The sequence below is a fragment of the Pleurodeles waltl genome, chromosome 8, assembly GCF_031143425.1.
Source record: "Pleurodeles waltl isolate 20211129_DDA chromosome 8, aPleWal1.hap1.20221129, whole genome shotgun sequence".
Taxonomy (NCBI): Eukaryota; Metazoa; Chordata; class Amphibia; order Caudata; family Salamandridae; genus Pleurodeles; species Pleurodeles waltl.
In genome coordinates this window covers 1,421,445,695-1,421,461,725 of record NC_090447.1, presented here as the reverse complement: position 1 = coordinate 1,421,461,725, position 16,031 = coordinate 1,421,445,695, and the positions used below count along the sequence as shown (strand labels likewise).

Sequence of the window (16,031 nt, the reverse complement as noted above, 5' to 3'; positions counted from 1 at the left end):
TGCTTCTTGGCCAATGTTAGGTTTAAATTCAAAAGACTATCAACCTTGACAAAATCCTTTTCTGCGCTAAATTACCTTTCTTTGTCCCACATGACCACACAAGCTGATGCTCTGTGGTGCAGTTCATAAAAACACAAGGCTGTCTAACTGGCTGTCCACACACAGTAAGGCCTTGGTAGGCGAAGGATATGCTAAACATCAAAATATCAGAAAATGTGCCTGTTAAGATTGTTATGCTGAGCCACTCACCTGCATAACCCAGAACAAGGAGTGCCTATGCAATCCCTTCCAGAACAACTTGCACGTGTGACAATTCTAGCTGGTAACAGAACAAAACTGGCAGCTGGTAAGCTGAAATCAACTGCAGCCCACCAAGCAGGAGGCTCACCCAAAGCAGCAACCGAAGCCAAGCACTGGCCTCGTGGAATGTTACATTCGCTCCAGCCAAGATGACCGCAGGTCACGTGACAACTGAAATCTTGCAAGCTCTCATGAAAGTTCAGTTTGTTGGGCCAAACTCGATCTAGGAAGGCTAAGAAGCTGAGAGAGAGCAAGAGGGATGCATGGTGAAGGATCAAAAAAACCTTCTGGGGTATAAATAGAGGCCTTTTAGCTGGGTTCACAGGAAGAATAACAAGAGATGAATAAGGATAAGTTTTACAACTTGGGTAAATGGTTTAATAAACTGTATTGATGGACAGTATAAAAGATGCAGCTGGTAGCAGGTTGGACATGGGAGGAAAACTAGACAGCAAACCTCTCCCAGTATCCTGAATAAATTGTTTTATTACAGGAGCTCTTGGCTGCAAATAAGGCACACTACTTCGGAAGGGAGAGCAAAAGCTGTCCATGTTCACTACTCAATCTTTATGCAAAGAGATGTAGGTCGTGTAGGCTTGGGTGCAAGACCCTGTCCTGTTGCTGCAACAGGAGTTTCTATGGAAAGGGCAGCTAGATCAGGGGACAAATGGTCATGGCCATACCTTTTAGGTTCCATACTATCCTTGCTCAGTCCAGCTCCACTAGGAATACTTGGGCCCTTTGTTCTTGATATTCTTCAGAACTTTGGCCAGGAAAAGTAGAGGTGGGCAGGCATACAGGCGTACTCCTTTCAGATCTAAACAAAAGGCGTCTCCCAATAGGAACTGCTTTGGGAATGCCAACATGCAAACACTTGAACACTGCACGTTTTCTGTGAGAAAAGACTGAAACACAGCTAGGGTGCTCTCCATTGCTGGAAAGCACCCTGTGCCATCTCCGAGTGCAGTCGCAGTTTGTGATCCTTAGACAATGTTGGCCGAGTTTATCCACTCTGGGGTTTAAAGATTCTTCCAGGTTCTGTACGACCAGGGAAATGCCATGATGCTTAAGTAATTTCCAGAGGCACAAGGCTCCTGGCACAGGATCCACAAACCCACTCTACCCTGCTTGTTGTAATACAACATGGTGTTGCTTTTGTTAATGAGAAAATGCATCCATTCATTTTGATGGATGAGAGGAATGCTTTTAATGCCAAGAAAATGGATTACAACTTTAACAAGCAGAAGTGGCAGCAGGTTCCCTACAGAGACCAGTGTCCTCTGACCTTCAACTCTCCCAGATGACCTTCACATCCCAGCAAAGTTGCATCCATCACAACCGTTCACTCGGGGTGGGATAGGGAGAGGGGTCTGTCACTGGTTCAATGCTGTCTAGCTGCCACCACTACAGACCTTTTTGCAGTCTCCTCAAAGACCTAGATGGGATCTTACAGATTCCATTGGTGCTGGGCTCACCAAGATTTCAAATCGTATTGCAAAGCCTGCATATGCCACCTGTCATGATTCACCAGCAAGATGCAGGAGCCTAAGAAGCCTCAGAGCAGCTCCCAATGAGACCCAGGTCAGAGATTCAAACAGCAAGGTCGAACAGTAACATGTCCAGGAAAGCTGCAGAGAATGGAAGCCTCTGTGAATGAGTCAGTGGTGACTTTTGCACGTTGATGGAATACCCTGCAAAACTCAACAGGTTGGCTGTCATCTGGAGGTGGTCCACGACTATTTGAGATGAACACACCTTCAAGATATGGGAAGACTGGTAGTAACAACCTCTGAGGATGGACAACAACCATCACTATCACTTTATTAAACACTTCTGGTGCTCTGGAAAGACTTACAAGGGGCCAACAAGAACTAGAAGTGCCTATGGCCTACCTGAAACTGCAGGTAGTGACTGTAGGACAGGGATGTGAAAATGGGTGTTTTGAAAATCCAACACCACCATCCAGTGCCCTGATCCAGGGGAGGCAGAACTAGGGCCAGGCTGAGCATTTTGAAACTGTCATTCTTGTGGCACCAGACATAATGGGAGGAACAACTAGTCCTCAACTGTGGCTTCCTTATTTATCAAAGTAGTTGTTTTGCAGCATGTTAGTAATGGGGTCTCTAGTTGGCAGAGATATACACCCTTATCCAAGTAGGGACCACAATCCTAGTCAGGGTAAATTAGACACAATCCAAATTATCCTATGCCCACCCTCTAGTAGCTTGGCACTGAGCAGTCAGGCTTAACTTAGAAGGCGATGTGTAAAGTATTTGTGCAATAAATCATACAGTAACACAGTGAAAAGACCACAAAAATACACCACACAGGTTTAGAAAAATAGTTTATATTTACCCAAATAAAATAAGGCCAAAACGATAAAGATTCAATAAGCACAAGTTGAGATACCACTTTTGCAAGATTAAAAAGAGTCTTAAATCTTAGAAATCAACAGTTGTCTCTTGACACAAAGTACCTGGTTTGCGTCAAAAATAACACGCACGGAGAGCGCAGAGGAGGAGTTGTGTGGAAAAATAGGGTGTATGTTGGATTTTCTGACACAGCACAGACAATGTGTCATTTCTTTCCATGCTGCAAGGGGCTTGAATCATTTTTCGGCGTGCAGTCTTGGTTCCTCACTGCAATGCGGGAATGTTTTAGATGCCCCGGGACGGTTGCAGGGAAATCCTGGGCACGCTGGAAGAAGTCACAGCTGTTGTGTTGATCCAGTAGGGCGATGCATCTAATTTTCTGTTGCACGGCAGGCGCAGCGTCGATTTTCCACTCGGGGAATCGGATGAGTCATTCCAATTCGGCTGTGTGTCATTCCGGTTTGACTGTGTAGTGATTTCTCGGTCGCAAGACAGCTGTGGATTGTTTCTGGCAGGCTGTGCAACGATTTTCGGCGCACAAGGAGTTTCCTGAAGAGTTGAACTCTTTTTGGCCCTGAGACTTCAGAAAACAGGAGGCAAGCTCAATCCAAGCCCTTGGTAAGCACTTCTCAGCAAAGTCAGAGGGCAGAAGGGCAACTGCAGGGCAGCAGTCCTTCTCAGCAAAGCAGTCCAGATGAGTCCTTTGGGCAGCCAGGCAGTTCCTCTTGATAGGTTGCAGGTTCAGGTCCAGAAGTGTCTGAGTTGGTGGGGTCAGAAACCCAGTTTATATACCCAAAAAAGCCTTTGAAGTGGGGGAGACTTCAAATAGTGATTTTGAAGTGCTCAAGTTTCCCTTTCAGTACAGTTCTGTCTGCCAGGGTCCCAGTAGGGGGTTTGGCAGTCCATTTTGTGAGGGCAGGCCAGGAAGATCCATTCAGTATGCAGATTAGTGCAGGTGTGACTAAGTGTCCTGTGTTTGTGGTTGTCTGGGTGAAATGCACAAGGAAGCTGTCAACCAGCCTAGCCCAGGAGTGGATTGGAGACAGGCTGTAAGGCACAGATGGGATTTTAAGTACAGAGAAATGCTCATTTTTTAAAAGTGGCATTTCTAAGATAGCAATATAAAATCCAACCTCACAAATAAGCAGGAGTTTGTATTACCATTCTGATCAGAATCTACCACTCAAACAGTATATGAGGGTAGTCCTAATGCTATCCTATGAAAGGAGCAGGTCTCACAGTAGTGGAAAACCAGTTTTCAACTAACTGGACGTATAAAACACACATGTACATGTCCTGCCTTTTATTTTCATAGCACCCTGCCCTATAGGTTACCTAGGGCCTACCGTAGAGGTGACATATGTAGAAAAAAAGGAGGGTTTTAGCCTTGGCAAGTACTTTTAAATGCTAAGTCGAAGTGGCAGTGATATTGCACACACAAGCCTTGAAATGGCAGGCCTGAGACATGGTTAAGGGGCTACTTATGTGGGTGCCACAATCAGTGCTGCCAGCCTGCTAGTAGCATTCAATCTACAGGCCCTGGGCACATGTAGTGCACTTAATCAGGGACTTACAAGTAAATCAAATTTGCCAATTAGGAATGAACCAATGTTACCATGTTTAAGGGAAAGGGTATATGCACTTTAGCAGTGGTAATGTGTGCAGAGTCCTAAAACCAGCAAAAACAGTGTAGGAAAAGTGGAGGGAGGCAGGAAAAAAGTTGGGGGATGACCACACTAAGGTCGAACACAGGAGGCATGTTTGGAGGGGAGGAGAGGAAATGGAGGCCCTATCCATTCTAAACATCTTGGAGCAATGATCAAGCTGATGTGATTCCCTAAAGGCAATGGATGGTATGATCCACCTACCGTGCCACTGCACATCTTCGAGGGCAACAAAATGTGTTTTTTCTGTGGAAAAGGGAGTGGAGAATTTTGTAGTTAATTGCCCCTTGATGCCTGGAGGCTGGTGACCAGGACCCTGACTGCACTTTCAAAAGGCCTGGGATGTCTGCAGGTGGTGAGGTAAGGTCTGTAGTGGCTTCTGCTGGCAACCCTCTTTCCAAGCTTTGAAAAGGGAGAGGTTGTTGGGGAAACTGCTGCATAGGCAATACCTGTCCGAGGGATTGTGTGATGTGGGTCTGCTTTCTTTGGAGCACTCCAAGGTTGAATCCACCTAGTCTCTGAAGTGACATCTGCCATCAAATGGCATGTCCACTAGGAATTGTTTCACACTGCTCGAGAACCCTATGGAGTGAATTCAAGTGTGGTGCTGAAGCACCATGCTGGTCCCAATTGCCCTACCCAGACAGACCTTCGTGTCCAGGTTCGAACAAATGACATATTTCGCTGTATCCTGACCATCATGTATGATCTGCTGACCATTTATTCTGAGGTCATCTGGGATTGTTGGCAAGATCTCCACCAGCATTTTCCACAACACATGCCAATAGCGACCCAGGAGGCAGCTACAACTGGCAGAACGTAAGACAAGGCTGGCAGAGGAGAACACACGTTTTGCAATAGTCTCTGTGTGCTTCAGCTCCATATATGGTGGGGTCGTGGAAATGTGTTGGGTGTCGAGCCTACTGATAGAAGCCTAGACTACCAGAAACTACTGTGTAGGCTGTTGCAGGAGAAAGGTTGGGTCTCCAACTGCCAGACCTCAGTCTTCTTACTATCCACTGTTAACTGGTGGGTAAGAGCCCAGCTCTGCCCAGGTACCAGGCAGGTTATGAGTTAGAGTCTCATCAAAGGATAAAAGAGGTCCCTGTGAGGTCATTCCCAGCTGCAAGAACGCCGTTAGGACATTTGTCTTGACCTCAGTGGTATGTAATTGTAGGCCTAGGACTTCTGCTGCTCTCCTGTTGATCACGGTGAGGAAGGCAGTGGCTCCTGTGGCTGGGTCAAGAGTGTGTGAATGTATGCCCATTTGTGGCGTGGTATTCAGGTCACCATCTTGATGGTCTAGAAAAAAGTTTTCATCATGCTAAATATACGAGTCGTCATCATCATCACGTTCAGGCAGACTGTAATGTAGTGGAAGCATCTCTGAATCACAGTAGGCTAATGGGCGAGAGTGTTGCATTTTCAGTGGTGGTTGCAGCAGATTTGTTTCTGTATCTAAAAGGACTATCAGCTGCCCCTCTGGCATTGGGGCTCAGGCATCAGCTGTGGTGTCATAAGGGGTTTGAATCTGGACCCAGATTTGGGCTGAGGCTGGAACGGGGTCAAGGAGCATAGTCTGGGTCAGTGACAAATCGGCAAGCAATGAACAGACTGGAGGCCCCTCAGGACCCTTAGGGCCGCAGGAACTAGAAAGGGATCCAATGGGGTACCAAACAATTGCAGCATGGTGTCTCTAAAGGTTTGAATCTGCTGTGGTGTTGTCCATGGACCAGGAAAATCTGGCTGCATCTGTATTAAGGGCAGGACAGGTTCGAGGAGGGAGACAGAGTCTAAGGCTTGGCAGTCCAGTACCCTGGAGTCGCACAACTCCATATGGCAAGAGTTGCAGGACAAAGGGAAACAGTGTTTTGAATTCTTTTATAATTTATTTTTTAAATGACCTAGGAAACAAGAACGCACCGTCTACTATGAGTGGCATCAGGCCTTTTGAGCCTTTTGGTCATGCTCCGCTACATATTTGGCCTCGCAGTCCCGAATGGCCTTTGGGTCTATCCCTGTGGCATCCAGGCTTGAACCCTATGACTTTTTAGGGAGACGTCCTTTTCACAGTGGAAATATTTGTAAAAATAAAGTCCGTCAAGCCTGACAGAATTTAAAGGAGCGAACTCAGGGTCTGCATCAGAAGGCATTGAAAGCAAGAAACTGATGTCAGCGAGCTGAGGTGGAGGCTATATAAGCTTCCCAATATCACGTACAGAGTGGGACAAACTCCACATGGAGTTGCACAATGCCACCTATCAATGTACAAAGAAATATTTGGGAAAAGATTCCCTCTCCAATCTGGCACCTGGGAGAATTCAAAGTGAGAAATCTGAGATTAGAAGTATCTATCACAAGGACTTTGTAGAAGGATGCTCCTCAGCAAGGACAAAATCCACAACCTCAGGGGATAAATCAGACGCAGTTAATTTGCACTGCTGTATCTACACGCCTGGAGGTGTAGATTGGGCAGGCTCAGGGGCAGAGCTCTCCCCTGCAGCTACATCTCCCCGATGTGCCTGCTTGATCAGAGGGCAGAAGGTAATGCCCAAATGTTCTGGGTACCACACTGTCCTGTCCCAGTCTGGATCCACTAGGATGGCTTGCGCCTGGTCGTTCCTATCTTCTTCAGAACTCTGAGCAGAACAGGTAGAGGCATAATGGAGTCTCACGTGTCTCAGGGACAGCCTTCTTTGAAACCCCAGCATGCAAATGTTTTGACATTGTTGTAGCAAAGTACCCTCTTTTTGGCATGGTTACCCCACTTTTTGCCTGCTGTAAGTGTGTTTTGACTGGGATCCTGCTAACCAGAACCCCAGTAATTGTGCTCTCTCCCTCTAAATTTGGTTGCTTAGGACTATGCACCCCCCCCCTCCCATTTGCCATGCTGGTGCAGCACGGATTGTACCACCCTTGGGAGCCCATTTAAAGTGCGTCTGCAGGGCTGTCAATGCAGCCTGCGTGAAAAGGTGCATGCACCCTTTCACTACAGGTCACTGCAGTTCACATTAAGTCACCCCTATGACAGGCCCTCCTAGACCAGAGGGCAGGGTGAAGGTACCTGTGTGTGAGGGCACCCCTGCAAGGGCAGAGGTGCCTATACGAACTCCAGCTCCATTACACTGGACTTCGTTTAAATTATGCCAATGTATCTGTGTAATTTCAGGACTTTTACATTATGCCCCATACGTGACATCCCCCAAATTACACCATTTCGCTTAATTACGAGCCATATGTGGAAAATATTTACTGCACATGGCACAATTCTGGGTATAAATTTACAGTGAATGCACATGTACAACAGAACATAAGTGCCTGTTTGGGGAGCAATGACAGATTTGCATTTCACATAATTATGTGTAGCTTTGCATTATTTTGCTGTCATTTTGTGTAGTTATTCAAAAGTAAATTACGTAAATTTCATACACCCCAAGCCCAGTGCATTAAGATGGATAGGTGGGGGAATGGGAGTCAGAAAGAAATCGAAGGGTATAGCACAGGGTGGTAGTGCGCCGCTAAGGGCAAACTGAAGCCGCAAGGAGGCTGATACCGCTGGAGAGGGGGACTGTGAAGATCAACACTCCCTGGTTTCCTTCATGTTGCCTGTCTGATCGCTGTCCCCAGCCACGGAAGCCTGTGGAAGCAGATGGGCACGGCACTGCCTGAACGCCAAATCTCGAGTAGCCTTGGAAGTTCCAAAACTAATGAGAAAACAATGTGGCAGGGATCAAAAGACCCAAAAAGAGTGCAGTGGCCATACATTTCTTGAAGCACTCCAGGGAGGAATCATCTTTGTCAACAAAAAGGCAGGATCTATCTAAAAGTTATATCCATAAGCGATGCCTGAACATCTCCAGAAAAGCCTGTGGATCGATTTCATCCAGATGTGGCGATGAAGCATACTAGAGCCAGCTGCTTAACTCAAGCAATCAGTATTATCTAAGCCAGCCAGAATCACCTGTTTGGCTGCATCATGAGCATCTTGAATGCTTTGAGCAAAGGAGGCCCCACACTGTTCCTGGAACGCTGGCAAGGTAGCGCTGGCCATGTCAGAGAGGTTGTGTGTATAAATAAATCCAGAATAAATAAAACCAAGATTTGTAAAGAGTGGCAAATCACCCATGAGCGTCTCAAGGCACTGAATTGTAGGCATAGGGAGATTAAGTGATGTGCCCATAATCACAGGATGTTGAGCTAATGCCAAGACTCAAACCTAGTTCCCCCAGCTCGGTCGTCAGCAGCTCAGACCGTTACACAACACCTTCTCCCTATAACAGCCAAGTAGTCAAATTGCATTGCCTCACCTCAAGACTAGACTGGCCTAAGAGAACAAGCCTTTCCCAAATGCCTGGATCATTTCTGAAATCCTGTCAAAGGAGGTCGAGGGGAATGAATTAGGATGCATCTTGCTGGTAAAAGCTTGGACTTGCTTGAGGCACTCTACAGCAGTCCCGTCCCCCACGCACTCCCAGAAGTGACTAGGGTGGTTTTGATGGACTGGCGAGCGGCCCAGAAGGTATTGTGTTGGTGGGGCTGCCTCACCCAGCAGACTCCATTATGGCACGGGGGTGGCAGACTCAAGTTTCGGGCTCTGGAAGGATTCCAAAAATGGGACCTCATAGGAATCTCCTCGCTTGGCGAAGTTTGGGAGGGGTCGCAAATTAGATCTTTTGAGGAACTTCAACAGCTTTTTCCCTTAATAAGACCCAGTTCCACAGTTACCTGCAGCTTCGACATGCACTGCATGTGTACGTCTGGGCGGGGGAGAGTATTCCTAAATTCAGTCCCACGGAAGCGAAAGTGCTGATGGTGGTCTGGGTAGGGGTGGGTGTCGCAGATGTACTGCTCCCTGATTACTAACACTGCTCAACCACTGGACCAGCTCCGTCAGAGGTGGGAGGAATGGCTGGGCCCCATGGAAGAAGAGGACTGGTGGGAAGCGTTGATGGCCCCCAGGACCCTGGCCATGGCCACCCGCTTTCAGGTGTTAAAGACGTACTACCTACACATAGCATACCTCACACCCAGTAGGTTGCATAGGGCGGGCCTCAGACCGCATGCTAATTGCCCTCGATGCTCTGGCCCTGATGCCGACTTCTACCATATGGTGTGGTCCTGTCTGATCATTGTTGCTTATTGGAGAGCGGTGCTGACCGAGATTTCCGGGGTCTTGCAGGAGGATGTGGCTGCAGCTCCATTGCCGCTATTGCTGGGGGTCAGGGAGGGAATGGGACTTAAAAGAGCTGACCGGATTTTCCTGGGGGTGGCTTGTTTGGTGGCTAAAAGAGACATTGTGGCAGGCTGGAAGGCTAAGGAGGCACCAACACTGGCCAAATGGCGACGGGGGATGGACTGGTGTGCCCAGCGGGAGAAACTCGTTTATGAAGCAAGGGGATGCCCAAACAATTATAAGAAAGTCTGGGGGAAGTGGGAGTCTACTTGGGATGCTTAGTCCATGATTGGGCGGTTGACGGCCAGGTGTGGGCGACCGGATAGAGCCGGAACCTACTGTTATTCAGAATGTGTCGGTTTACTTTTTTCGATGTACGGTGCTGCATGGTAGCTTGCTAGGGGGAACGGGGTGTAACCTATTTTTGACTTTCAGGTTTTTCTATTCTGTTTTGCACTGCTATGTTTTATATTGTGTATCTACTTGTTCCTTTGGAAAAATTAATAACATTTCTGTATCAACAAAAAAAAAGCTTGGACTACCAAACCTTCAGTAGGGGGATGCTGTGTAGGAAAATGTGGATCGCCAGGCACTGATCAGTAGCGTCTAGCCACCAGCCTGTTCACTGGTGCACATGTTGGAGACCAGGTGCCCATAAGAGCACAGTTATGGCTTTGTTGAACAATAGTAACGGCTAAGAAAAATACAGCCCAGGCCTTAGAACTTCGGTAAGTACAGATGTTTTAACCTCAATAGAAGGAAGTGGTACATCCAGGACTGCAACAGCACGTCCAATGACTACAGCAAAGAAAGCACTCACTTCCGTTGATGACATAAGGAGGGAAATCATCCCGGTTTAAGGGGGAAATGGAAAGCCCACTGGTCTCTTCTAAATTCATATATAAACATTCATCATCATAATGTAGGGTTAAATCATCACCATCATCTCCGTTATCATGACCTACTCGCCGCAAACTCTGGTCAGAGTCTGAACTGAAAAGCTGGAGAACAATCTGAGGATGGTTTGGTGGTAGAGGTAGTGTTTTGTCTGAACCAAACTGAACAAGAACTGGATGAATCAGAGTGGATGAATAAGGGACTGGACCAGGTCTTGGAGTCAAAATGGATGTCCACACTGGAGCCCTGCAGAACCTGAGGTGGATTACAGGGGCTCAAATGACATTCAGGAAGCATCTGCCGGCGGTAACCTAACTGAAGGCCCTGGAGAACCTTGGAGCCCCAAGGCAAGCCAGAGGGATCGGGAAGCGTGGCAAAACTTTGTGCCATGTCCTCCTTAAAGGCATCACCTCGGTGTGGCGTTGGTGTTGGCCCAGGAAATATGGCCACATCGAGATCAACTGAGCAATCGGCTTCTCAATCCGAGATCAGAAGCAAAATTGACTGCCATCTTGATGTCCTTGTGACTTCTCTTTATATCAAGAGTGGCGGGATAGGGTAGTGTTTCGTTTTGCCTTCGTGTGCTTCTGCTTTGATTTGAACTTTGACTTACTGGATGACCGCACAGGACTGGCTTCAAGAGCAGGAAACGATGCTGCATGACTTCTTTCGATGATCACCGGACTACAGCTTCACTTCACTGTCCTGGATCACCATCTGTAGGATGATAGTACATTCCTTTCACACAACCTGGAGTCGTGTTACAAGTCCAAACACCAAAGGCACACTTCATACAGGTCCATCGTCAACATCTGTTGAGAACAGTTATGGCAATGGTTTGATTGTTATAGTTTTAGGTGTGGACATTGTTCCCTTGCACATTGGAAGTCAATTTGAAAAACCTGTCAAACCAACAAAAAATGGGAGAGGAGCTCCGGATACTCGTTCAAAGGCACGGAACAAAAAGGAACAGATGTTGGGGTTTGCAGAGTCGCAGTTAATTTGCGCTCCACTCCATCTCTCTAAGAGGGGAATGTAGTCAATGCAGAGCCAAGTAACACAATCTGGTGCCAAGTGGGAGCATTGCTATGAAAACTTTCAGATCCAGTCTGGTGCTTGGCCAATATTCTGAAGGAGAGTAATCAACGGTGAAAAGTATCCATCTGAACCCTCATTAGCTCAGAGCTCATTTGGAGAGTAAAACCTGCACTTCTTGCAACAGAACGGGCAGGTATTACCATGAGATTTACTCTGGTGTGAGGGAAAGACTGACAGAAATCAAGGGTAGGATATAGCCAGGCTAGAGAATTTGAAGGACCAATCAATTTGACATGATTAATCACTACTCCTGGAGAAAGTGCTGGATCCCGCCTCTCAAAGGGTTGTTGTGCACCACGAATGGCAAACTAAACAAGCTTAGTGACTGTTGTTTCAGGGGAAGGGAACTGGAAGAGTGGATCCCTTGATGGCTGAATGCAGCAAAGGCTGGAGAAACTGATACTGCCTGTCAGCTGCCTAAAATAGACTTCAAATTTCCGAAAATGCTGAGGAAAAAACTTGTCAGGGTTCAAAACATCCAGAGAATGTGCTGTCACCCTACATTCCTTGAAACTTTCCAAAGCAAAAATAAATGTTTTGCCACACTGCCTGTATGTCAGCTCACTAAAATAGCCTCTGAGTGTCCAAGAATGTTTAGGAAAAGATTTGGCAGGTTTCAAAAGATCCAGAGAATGTGCCGTTGCCCTACACTCCTTGAAACTTTCCAAGCAAAAGCAAATGTTCTGCCATACAGTGTGTCATCAAAAGGCATATCCAGGAAAGAGGCATGTGTGGCTCCAGAGAATCCTAAGGAGGGCATCCACAGATGGGGGTGGAGCACCACACTAATGCCAAACTCCCTTACCAGACACTAAGTAGTATAAAGGCAAGAACGAATCACATACTTCTCCACATCTTGACCACCTGTAAATAGTTTGAGTCAGTGATGCACTAAGGTCTTCCAGGACCTCCCGCAAAGTCTCTCTTGCCTTGTCCCAGAGAGTGTACATATATCTGTTCAATTAGCAAACATAATGACTGAACACAATGAAAGGCCAGCTGAAGCGAACACTCGTTTTCTGAGTGCCTTACTCCTCCTATACTTCATATTCGAGGAACTTGTGGGGAATGAGTTTGAATTCACTTTGTTGGTTGAAGTTTGAACCAACGTTTCAGTAGCAGGATGTTTTGTGGGAGAAATCATCATAATAAAGGGTAAATTATCACCGTCTCCAAAACATCATCTCTGGGTGGCGGCAAACTTTGCTCAGAAACTGAGTCGAAAGACAGATAACGGAGCTTCTACGGGTGCATCTGCTTTAGCAGAAGTATAGCACGGTAATTAGGCTCCATGGTAACCAGCTGGGGCTTATTTATTTTGATGCACAACATCGGTCAGATCATGCTCAAATCAGTTTGTGGTCAGACATCAGAAAAGCATTGAATCTTTCACCGGTGACATCAGTACAGATGTCGATGTGGCAGGGACCAATAGTGTTACACATCCTGGAGTGGAAATCTGTACCGGATCTTGTAAGGAGCCCATGGTGGGACCAAAAGGGTTCAGGTGGCACTGAGGATGGATCTGCCAGCGGTAGCCTGACTGACATTCCCTGTGGCCGGAAGGCCCACCAGAAGGAGCCGAAAGAGTGACAAATATCTGCAATATACTTCCTTAAAGGCTTCAATCTGTTGTTGGTCGCCATGGCCCAGAAAATGTAGGGCAAACTGGGATTAACTGAGGAATCTGCTCTACAGTGAGAGAACCAGTGAGAGACCAACTGACAACGTGACGCACTTTGGATAGTGAGTGGTGGATTGTGTCCCTTTTTGTTTTCTTGCATTTATGTTTGGACTTTGACTTACCAGAGGTCTTCAGCCGCGAAGTTGACCTGTTGCGGGAGCGAACTCGGGAGTGGGTTCGTCCCCTCAACTTTAAGAAGAAGTGAGATTTAAGCGACGTAGGCGACAAACTTGCTTGCCGGTCCTGGAACACCTTCAGGAGCATGACTGTGCATTTGTTGCACGGCTTGTAACCGTACCTCGAGCCCTTATGCAGGTCAGTAACCAACATCTGCTTCCAACAGACTCTGCACAGTTTGAAACTTGTATTTTTAGGAGGAGATATATTGTTTCGCAGCACATTGGACTTTCTTGTTTAGAAGTAATCGGAAGATTGGTGACATCGGAAGCAGAGCTCTGGATCTGCATCAGAAGGATCAGAAAGTAAGTAAGTGATGTCAGCGCAAAAAGGTCACACTTCTATGTAGCCACCCCATTATTTCTAAAGTGGTATTGAGCCAGTTTGGATTTGCACGGTTCCCTCCTCTTCATGAGTGGCAAAGGGATGCAGCAAAGCTTTGTGACTGCAAGTGTGGTAGCAAACAATTGATCTGTAACAGATCTCAGAGTTAGGGTGGCAACTGATTCAAAAAGGCACCAATGGGCATAGTGAATGGCAGGCTCTATATCATTCCTACTAGGAAAAAAGCAACTGTTCGTTTTAGGCATACGGCCAGCTTCTAACTAAAAAACAAACGCTCATGCTTTGAAATAAAAAAAGGAGAAATACAAGTCAGCTGTCCATTGCAGGCCTTAATTCCCAAGGTTCAACACCTATCTAATTGATATTCATAAGGTAGGAGATGTTGCAACCTCCTGCCACAATCTGCATTGAGACCGATTAGTACATCTGTTGCCTAAAAAAATGAGGGTCAGAATGCAATCTACTGATGCAAAATCGATGACTGCATTGAGAATGAGAAAACTCTTTTTGTACAATAGGGCAATGTTACAATAATCGGTGTTCAGCATTTTCCCAGGTCTCGTTCGACTTTTTTCTTTTGGAGAAAAACTTGCTTCACAAATTACACAGATCAAAGAAATCATTTACAGTAGATAACTTTTTTTAAAAACTTTAAAAAAACTACAGTCCAGTCTACAAACGCTATTGCCTTTCACTAAAATGACCAATGACATACATACCTATATTATTAATTTCTTTAAGCCAGATGCGCAACTTGCTGTCAACTTCAGGAAGCTCATTCAGCAAGTGAAGAAAGATGCGTGTCTTAACTTTATTGCTATTCTTGCTCACATGGTTAATAAGTATTGCCATAAATTCATCTTGGGAAGAGTTGATGGCACTGGCAGAATAGGTCTCACACTCCTCTTGGCTTATTACATGCCACAGCAACAAATTATCAATAAGCAGAGAGGTCTCAGGTACACCCTTTTTAATAATATCAGCATTTTCTATAACTTGCTGTAGGATAGGGTCGGCAGTGCATGGCTTGATCTGAGTATCTGTTGGGAAAAATGGATGGTTAATTCAGTCAGACAGTCCTCACATTCACAAACAACTTAACACCTGTCATAGTATCCTTTATCTTTCTATTGCATTTAAGAACTATGCAAGGCCAATCTGAGAAAAAGACACACTAATACAGGAAAGTGGTGCCCATGAATTTTACATGCCCAGACGTCTGACTGAGCTAGGGATCTTGCCAGATTAATTTAACTTGGAGAAAATGTCCACTAGCTCAACTAAGAGTGCAGGGCAAGCACACCAACATTTGCTTGCCTGGGCTTAAACATATTGGTCCTTTTACTCTTGGTACTCAATATAAGGGGGAATAATCTATTTCACCAGAAAAGGATGTACCGTTAAGGTGAAGGAATATCACACTACATACAGCTATGACTATTGCAACAATTCTGTAATATTGTTACTTTGATTCAGCAAGTCAGGAGTCACCACCTGTATACCTTAAACAATTGGATACAACTTCTTGCCATCCAGGATGGCTCATTCTGGACAACCTCCACCCACATTCTATGTATGGTAACTACCAAAGCAGTTGACAAAGTCTGCAACTAAAGCTAAGCACACAGAAAGGAGGGCATATCTGTACGTATGAGGAAGAGCATTCAGACTTATGAATTCACTGTTGAGTAAATATAGCATTACTTTCTCATATATTCCTCATTCCAGTGCTTGGGAAGCAGACAAATGACAGACTGCTGCAGTAGCAATAAAGATATCACTAACAGCAAGGCCCACTGCATTCAATTGACTACATCTTCTGGTGCACACTAAATATTGAAGCAGAAACCTTATCTTTGGATTTCCTCTGGTATTAATGGTATTACTCTTAGTTTTACTGGTAATAAATAGCTCTCAAATGGTATTACGTGTCATAAGCTATGGACCTCTCATGGTTTGCTAGCTAAACCCTTCTAATACTCTGGCACCATTCCATGAGAAAATGTCTAGGTCCTATTTGCCAGTGAATGGCCTTGTACTATACAGCTCCCTCCACAAGGTCACACAGGGAGACTTGTATTCCGAGGTATGCAACAGTCGTCAAGTCCTGAAGGTTGGATGCCAGCACATGTACGAGTGCTTAGGAACCTTCCAAACTTACCACTGCTAAAATGGCAAATAGGTCCTGGCAAATTGCAGAAAATCACTGCCACATGCCAGTGTCTCTGTATGATGATGTTATAGGGCATTTCAAAAACTTATCAGAAACGCCAAAATAAAGGTCGGGTTCCTCAGCTAGAGTGGCAACAGGCACTGTGGAG

The 16,031-nt window shown here is 45.9% G+C and overlaps 1 protein-coding gene across 4 annotated transcripts in view; it reads right to left on the bottom strand.

The window, feature by feature from the left end:
• Positions 1 to 16,031, bottom strand: part of LOC138248711 (E3 ubiquitin-protein ligase TTC3-like) — a 1,399,506-nt gene that overhangs the window by 797,175 nt on the left and 586,300 nt on the right. For all 4 annotated transcript variants that reach the window (XM_069202543.1, XM_069202544.1, XM_069202547.1 and 1 more), the window contains exon 27: positions 14,430 to 14,750. In XM_069202543.1, coding sequence (XP_069058644.1) covers positions 14,430 to 14,750 — 321 coding nt within the window. The remainder of the gene's footprint in view (positions 1 to 14,429; positions 14,751 to 16,031) is intronic.